Here is an 8,392-nt window from a genome sequence, read left to right on the forward strand (position 1 = left end):
CTCCTCTCTCATTCTGCCACTCCGCTCCCGCTCCCGCTCTCGCGCTTCTATGTCGCGCGTTATGCCCGTGCAGCCTCCGTGCGCCTCCTTCTCGCCCCCACTGACGCGGACCCACTGACGCGCCGCAAGGTCCGCTAAAGCCTCTCCGCCGTGCTGCAGAGCGCCTCGTAGCTCGCGACAGTGGTACGCGAAACGGAGCGTCGCGTCGCGTCGTTATCGCGGTATCGAGGGTATCGTTACAGCTGGTTCTCCGCGCGAATCGGCGACCGCGGGCACCGTCTCCCCGCGATTTGGTGTTGAAGTGCGCGACCGGTATACTGACGGCGACGCGACCGGGTAGCATGAGGTAGCGTGGAAGAAATCGGTGCTACTCTCTTGCCTTGGTGAACGCAGTTTCCTTCGTGCGATCGTCCTATTCGTGGAGATATCTCACCGATCTTTCGACCGCGAACGACGTCCGAAGGTGTGAGCTATATCGAGTGCCGAGAAAAACCCGGTCGGTTCCGATTGAGCGGGTCCGACCGTCGCTCTAGCTGTCCGATCTCTCTCTCTCTTTCTCTCTCTCTCTCTCTCTCTCTCTCTCTCTCTCTGTCTCTCTGGTTTGTCAGTGGCGGTTTTATTCATTGTGCGGAGGTGCGGTTCTTTGATACGTGACAAGTGTTACGTCAATGGCAACGGGGTAGTCCAGGCTACCAGCGCGCGGCCAGGATGATATGAGCACGCTTGGCAGGTGAGTGAACTGACCTCGCGTCCTCGCGTAGATGTGTGTAGATATCGAGACACGTGGTTTTCGATGCGCGATACGGGGATTTAAAAGCGGCGACGAGATCATATTGCAATTACGTCCTACACACACGCACACACGCAAATTATCTGCAAATATGCCATGTATCTAATCGTCGGATTAGAGATAATCCTGATTAATCTTTCACTCTCCCCACTTCTAGATATTCGAAATTTATGTTTTTCAAAGATCACAACTTATAATTACATAATTATATAATTTACACAACAAGTTATAATTATATAATTTACTTTCTACTGTGACTAAAATAAAATATATTAACAGTATTTTTTTCTTTCAATTAATGGCTGCGCACAATGGAGGAAATATTAAGAAGGAAAAACATGAATAAGTATTAAGATTTCAAGTCAATGATTCAGAAGTCAGTTACATCGGAATACATGGTTCCAGATAGGTTTAAATTTTAATATTTATTTCTATTCTTAATATTTCCTTCATTGTGCGCAGGGCCTTAGAATCGTAATCTGCATTGATAAATTTGCCAAGCGACCGTAATCCAATCTATCAGTGCAATTTAAAACGCTTCGTGACATTCATATAGATTGTTGAAAAATTGCAATTAGACTGCGAAAACTATCTAACAAATTACTAAGTGTCCACGATGCTAGAAATCGTTTCAAAAAAGAATCAGTGGCATTGGTCGATTTGTTCGAATGTGGTTCGTTAATTTTTTTCTCTGTTTAAGATCTCGGAAGCAATTTGTAGCATCGTGAACACAAGATGAAGGAATTCTTCATTGACTCTGGATTTGTCGATTACGGAGCATCGATATATAATTTAATTCGACACGATTTCGTTAACGCGCGTGCAACGAGCGAAACGGCACGCGCGCGTACTTGTGGGATGTGAATTACAGTCTGTCGTACGACACGCACGTCTGAAGGAAAGTTCGATGATCGGCAGGCTTCGTCGGTCGCAGCGTCCGGATCGATGTGGCTCTCAACGCGACTCGAGACACGAAATCACGCTTATACGGGCTGCAGCGATCGCGCTTAATACGAGTCCTCGCCGTGCGTAATCTGAGTCACGTCATGACATTGTATCTCGCGATACGCGACCACCAGCGTGATAGCGCGAGGGCGACTGGGATTGTGTGCGTATTCGTGTATAAGTACGTGTGTCGAGTTATGTGAACGCGTGCATGCGTGCGTCGTGCGTGAGTCGTACCCAGGCGACCGGGTACAGACGTGTACACACGGGGCCATGTGTTCGGTACGGCGGAGGAGAAAGAGAACCGGCTCGAAGCGGAAGGTCGACGGGAGAGACAAAGAGAGGAGAAGAGACGTAACGAGCGAGGGTTGAGAGAGAGAGAGAGAGAGAGAGAGAGAGAGGAGGCTGCGTGCTCTCTACGCATCTGACCCAGTGACCCTCCCCGTTGTCCCCCTCGATCTCCTCGTGCTTCTCTATGGGGTTCCATCTACTTCTCCGCAGGCTTCCCGCTATCGTAGAATATCTTACGCGATCCCACTCAAAATCCGACGACGCGTCTCTACTTCCTTCGCGCGAAAAACGACACGAAGGACACTTGACGTCCGTCTCAATTAATTGGAGTAAACGACGCATGTGGCACACAAATCCTTTCAGCCTTGAAACGATAAACCAGAAGTTTTTGTCGATCGGGCGGGCACGAAGCGGATTTCGAAGGAGCGTTTTATATGACATGAGCGTTTTATTATACAAATAAGGAGGGTGCCTTGAGCTGTGCATTAATGCTTACGAATTGTCTCTAACTTTCTACTAACGGACAATTCTGAGTGACATGATGAAACACAATAAGTGGATTGTATTATTAAATCTATCGCTTATTATCGCATCACGGAAAAATTGCTTACTCACGTAGCACTCAAAGTGAAACATGAATCTGCAGTTTTTATCCCAATATCAGAAGGCTTCGATGAATCAGTTAGGCGAATATAATTGGGGGTTTTGTCTATAGCGCGCGTATTACCGTTACAATGTCTCGTTAATCGATGTTCCTCGCTCAAAAACGACCCTTTCGAGCGGGGTTTAAGTGCCGGGTTGCCGAGTACGCGTTCGCGCATACAAAAATATCGAGTTATCTCGGACACCATGATAATAAGCGCAAACTTGTAAATTCCCGAAGGATATGCTCGACGCGGAGATTGATCGACACGCAAACTACGTACACGCATTTGCGTAACAAGAGCGCATGTCGCCAAACGAATCGAGAGACGACGATATCAAATTAACGCGCGAATGTCCGTCGCTCGGGGTTGTTCGCTTTATTTTTAATCGATTTCCCTGGAGTACGACATCGTTTCGCTTCAAGTTTTGCGGGCGATTTTACAGCATTCGCTGAATACGATCGATCTTTTATGCTTTAATAGCTGTTTAAATTAACCGACAGTTCGAAAGCGTTCGCTAAAAAGGTCGTTTACATGCGGAAGCAAATTAAAATAATTGTATATTGGTATTTAGTGTATGATATTTAATGTCATGATTATCTCTTTTTACGAATATTTAAACAAGTTCTTAAAGATCCTGATCGCTTATCACGGATTTAGATGACGGCAGAAGCGAAACATTAAATAACGAAAATTATTGCAATATATATTAAAATAGAAATATTTTCCAATAAAACAAATATTTGCATTTGATTGAAAACTGTAAATAAAATGTACCGAAAAACTCTCATTTTATTTCGCGGAATAGAATAAAATTATATTTATTTCATACAGCAGCTTTCATACAGCTCAAATTGTTTCCTTATTTGGTTAGATATACTTTAATTTCAAATATATAGTTATTTACAAATATATAGTTGTATATTGTCGGGATATCAAGGAGACATTTCGGTATATTTTACAAATTTATTGTAATTTCAAGTGTTGTTTTATTAAAAATTACTTAAATTTTAATGTAGTTTGTAAGAATTTGTTTAATGTATTTTTTCGCTTCTTATGTCACAATTCAAGATGGCTGCAGCGTGTAGACAAGAAACAGATAATGTATTCTATTGCACTGTGTGAGAGAAAAAAAGCTGCTACTTATTATAACTTGACTATAATTTATTATATTTTTGAGGCTTTCACAAGTATTTTCATCTAAAAAGTTATACGGTTTATGAGTTATGTCTCGATACATCATTAAATGCCAACGTGAACATTGCAGTTTATTTCGTCAGGACGAGAAGCAATTTGATACTGTAATTTACGATCATTGTACTTACAATTTATACCTAGTCGTTTTCGGTGCCAACTAGACATTTTTTGGTAGAACTATTATATAAATATAATTATTATCAACAATTCTAGCAATAATAGCTATAAAAATGAAGCTGATATCTATAATTATTTTACCATACAATTATAGTCACAAGTGTCAAACATTTTTCTATCAGTGTAGCGAATATACAAAGCTATTATTCAATATAATATGCAATTCTACTAAACAATTTATTATGAGCAGTATCCCATCCTAAATAGATGAGGCAAATTAAAAAATGCTATGTGGTTGTTAAATTTACAATCTATTCATCGGCAGCCTCCATAGAATTCCGCATCTTTGAGGAGATAATTAAAACCTGGGTACAATATATACGTACAAAAGTTCTTTATACGACTAAAGGTGCAGCGAAGCTACATTATACAGAGTTCCCGCTATAATAAATTACTTCAGTCGCACGAGCGCTGAAGCTGCAGCCCCTCTATAAACTATGTACATGATGTGCATTATATCGCATCGCGCTCAACGATATTGTCCGCGCGATAATCCATGCAGTATCTATCACGGTATTTTATTAAAGCCAATTGCTCTCTTAGTATAAATCTAGTTACCTAACGCGCGTTGCGACTCGAAATACCGGCGCGACCTCGGCTAATATACGTGGACAGCCCTATAATTGTGCGTGACATCGCTCGCTAAACAAATGAATTTGGGTGCGCGTGCATAAAACTTGACAATGGAGATGTATTGCGTGCTTTCATTACGTCACTAAACTGCGTGTTAGCGTATTTAACGTACGAGACAAAGCACGATTCTAAAATGTCAAAACACGTAGAGGTCGAGTTTCGACATTCCAGCTCACTTGCGAAAACGAGTGATAGCACTGATTCGCGCGTTAGCGTTATTTTAATAAAAGTGTGCCCAGTCAGCGTGTTTGCCATAATCTTTGAACAATATAAACGATACTGATAGAATCTCGTTAGTTACGACATGTAGCTTTAAGCCTTCCAAATGCAAGCAAATTAACTATTTACTCGTATAATTAATTATTTACTCTTGTCACGAAATCCGTGCGCTAGGTATATGTACGCAGCATGTAATCACAATTTGTAAAGCGTACCTGTCTGTCGGACATTACCGAATCGCGCAATCACATTTCGCACAGCTATGAAAAATTTATATCTAAAAGTCTATGAGATTTTAAATATTTGCGTGTCGACTTGTCAACGTAGTTGTGTGCCCTGATTTCGAACTTATCTCAATGAAATTACGCGTATGAGTTGCAGTGTTTTAATAACGCTTGCAATCGCAAACGATATCGTACTTGACTTTGACCGACAAACGCCAGGATGTGAAATACGTTTGTTAGAAAAAAAATTCTTACTCATCAGCACGATCACATCCGCTAAGGTCAAGGCCATTGACAAGTCATTAGAGAACGATAATTTGATACGAATATAAATGTTAACATTTCCTTTTTGGATTATTGCACATGTCACCGAGTTTCTGCAGCTTATTTTTAAGCGATGTTCACCGCGAAAAAGTACTATTATTCGAGACGATCAAAGATCTCTGAAACTCCCGTGGTTCATTAAGCGTTTGCTTATTGCACTTAAGTTTGCATCCCAAATCTTCGCTTTCTTTCTCTTCAACGCTGAAATATATATTTATTTCATTTTAAGTGCAAACATTTTTGGAAATTTCAAGCAACACGAACTACTCTAACATCGGGCTATGCACTTTTAATCAGCGAGAAAGCAGCGACACGTGTAACGTCAAATACGCAATGAATCGGATTACTCAACGATTACGAATTAGCGAATACGCATATGATTGCGTGCAAACGTTCATAGAAATATCACAAAGCTCTATTTTGCAGATAAATTTGCTACAAAATTTACGAATAACAGTAGATAATAAGCGTCGATATACTTGACCCTATCAACTTTGTTGAAATTTCTTAAATGAGATATGATCTCATGTATGTGTTTATAAGTTTAATCAATTGTAGTTACGATACTATCATATATTTTCATTGCAAAAGTAAAATTTTACAATATTTATTGTATAATCTTTTTATTAATAATTTTGTATTTCTTTCTTTTGAGTTACTTGCTACATAAATTTATGGATATAACAGTTATTTTTTAATTTTTCAGATTTCAAAATGTTTTTATGTACATAATCAATGTTTATTACATTTATTTCCCTACAAATAAATTTCATATATTTTGTCTGTAAAATTATTACTACAGAAATTGCGAGAGCTCAAAACAAATTATGCGAGAATATAGGCGATAATAAATTATCTCATTTCGTTACAATGATAGACATGCATTAATTGTGTTATTTGCTGATAAGATACTTTTCAAAATTGGAGACTGTATAAAGATGAACTCTTTTAAATACGTGTCAAACCGATAAAGATGTATATTTGCGCTTATTATATGATGCCACACGTGTATCTCGTTGAAAGAATTTGCGCCATGTGCTCCTTAGTTCATCGATTAATCGATGAACTAATGCCCGTTTCTACCAATGTAGTTTAACTTTAATCTCGGTTCAATTAATTCTTCATTAATTCTTCCTTTCTTTAATTCTAAGAATTAGAAAAAGATACAGAATAAGTTGAACTCAGATTAAAGTTAATCTATATTGGTAGTAGAAGCGGACTTAAGTCCTTCAACAGATTTTCAGAGGAATTGTGTAAGATATTCCGTGATAGCGGGATACTTGCAGTGAAATAGAAAAGTGAGTGTTAGAACCACTTTGCGATCATTAGCGTACCTGCTAATCGCGATAACCTGTTGTAATAGGAAATTACAGTAGCAGCCGGTGGCAGCTGGACGATAACGTATAATAAAATAATGCATAACACGATACACTGCGCGTGATATTATACCGCTAATCGGGCAAGTTGAAAAGACACGCGCATTACGGAAGCGATTGATCATAGATATTAGGGTATTTCTCTAATTCTATAGTTGTTGCTTTAAGCCAGTCGAATATTATGAAATATATTAAATTACTAAATTCAGTTTAAAGCAGTACAAATATAAGAAAAAAGCATCCACTGGAACTTTGTCGTTTATTGGAGCGCTATAATTTGGAAAAAATTTCTAAATTTTTTTATATATAAATATAATGCTTGAGGACATCGTAATTTCTCCCATAGGATAAAAAAGTAACGGTCGCATTTAACAGAATGTTTATTTTGTCATAAAAAATTGATCAATCGCATTCGAATGTGAGGAGATTATGATCGACTGATTGGTCAATTGCTATAGACTTCTATTGTAGACTTCACAAAGCATTGGCCGCGTTCAGCAGAATGTTTATTTTGCAACAATTGATAATTTTTTTTGCACTGATTGGATTATAGTTTTAGATCTAGAGGAACAGTCCTATCTCAGCGAAGAAAACTTTCAACAGTTTCCAAATAAATATTCTGCTGAACGCGCGGCCAATGTTTTATAGAATTCACAAGTCTAAAGTCGTAAGAAATTGACCAATCACAGTCGATTATTCTCCTCACATACGACTGTGATTGATCAATTTTTTGCGACTTAAAACTTACTCCTATTATAGACCGCGCATTTGTCGTATAAAATAAAAATCTCTTGGTACACTTGTTCGAAATGTTGAAGGAAGCATAATTGTAAGAAAACTAGATTCCACTGCAACAGAACGCCCAACCCCAAAGAAGCCGATGTAAAGTCGCGATGTGTGGGGATCCATCTCGCTATTCGCACGCCACACAATACCTGTACCCGGTCGCGGACAACAGTGGGGGTTCGCCAGGGTTCGCGGCGCGGCGGGATTCATCAGGACGGATGAATAGCGGCAGATAGCCGAGGTGCTCTGGCCACCGCGCTATCGCGCGTGCAGCCTCTCGTATACAGGTCCATGTACGCCGCGCGCTTTGTTCGCGATGTATGGAGCCCGGTTACGCGCGCGTTCGTTTGAGTCGGGCAGTGTGAGGAATGGCAGGAGGGAGGGGAGGGGAGTGGTTGAGATATACGAGCGCGTAACGCACACGTGAACATCCCTTTCTCTCTCTCTCTCTCTTTCTCGTTGTTTTCGGTTGGCGCTGGTTGGCGCGCGTATCCCACGAATTCTCTCATTTCCTCTACGTCCGGGATTTCCTTCCCTTTCTTTCCTCCCACTTCCCCTCCTTCTTCGTGTCTCTGCGTTCCTCTCACGAAAGAGCGTGCTTTTCCTCACGCACACGTTAGTGTGCGTATATGGGTACGTGATGATTGGTGTGTGGAGGCGGTCGCGGAGGACTCTAACGTGTTCCAGATGCTGCGTGCTTTGTTCCCATCGGTACGCGCTCTCGCGCGATGCTTGAAGCCGTCTTTCTTCATTTCTCTCTCTCTCTCTCTCTCTCTCTCTCTCTCT

At 40.4% G+C, this 8,392-nt stretch overlaps 1 protein-coding gene across 4 annotated transcripts in view; it reads left to right on the forward strand.

Moving 5' to 3' along the window:
• Sox102F (transcription factor Sox102F) overlaps nucleotides 1–8,392 on the forward strand; it is a 196,315-nt gene that overhangs the window by 123,124 nt on the left and 64,799 nt on the right. The window contains exon 1 of one of the 4 annotated variants that reach the window (XM_018506624.1): nucleotides 530–730. The exons of 2 other annotated variants lie outside the window; for them this stretch is intronic. In XM_018506624.1, the coding sequence (XP_018362126.1) occupies nucleotides 714–730 (17 nt within the window). In that variant the 5' untranslated portion in view covers nucleotides 530–713. Of the gene's footprint in view, nucleotides 1–529; nucleotides 731–8,392 lie in introns of those variants that run through there. One more of the 4 variants, XM_018506622.1, reaches the window with a different exon arrangement.

The sequence above is a fragment of the Trachymyrmex cornetzi genome, unplaced genomic scaffold (genome assembly GCF_001594075.2).
Source record: "Trachymyrmex cornetzi isolate Tcor2-1 unplaced genomic scaffold, Tcor1.1 scaffold227, whole genome shotgun sequence".
Taxonomy (NCBI): domain Eukaryota; kingdom Metazoa; phylum Arthropoda; class Insecta; order Hymenoptera; family Formicidae; genus Trachymyrmex; species Trachymyrmex cornetzi.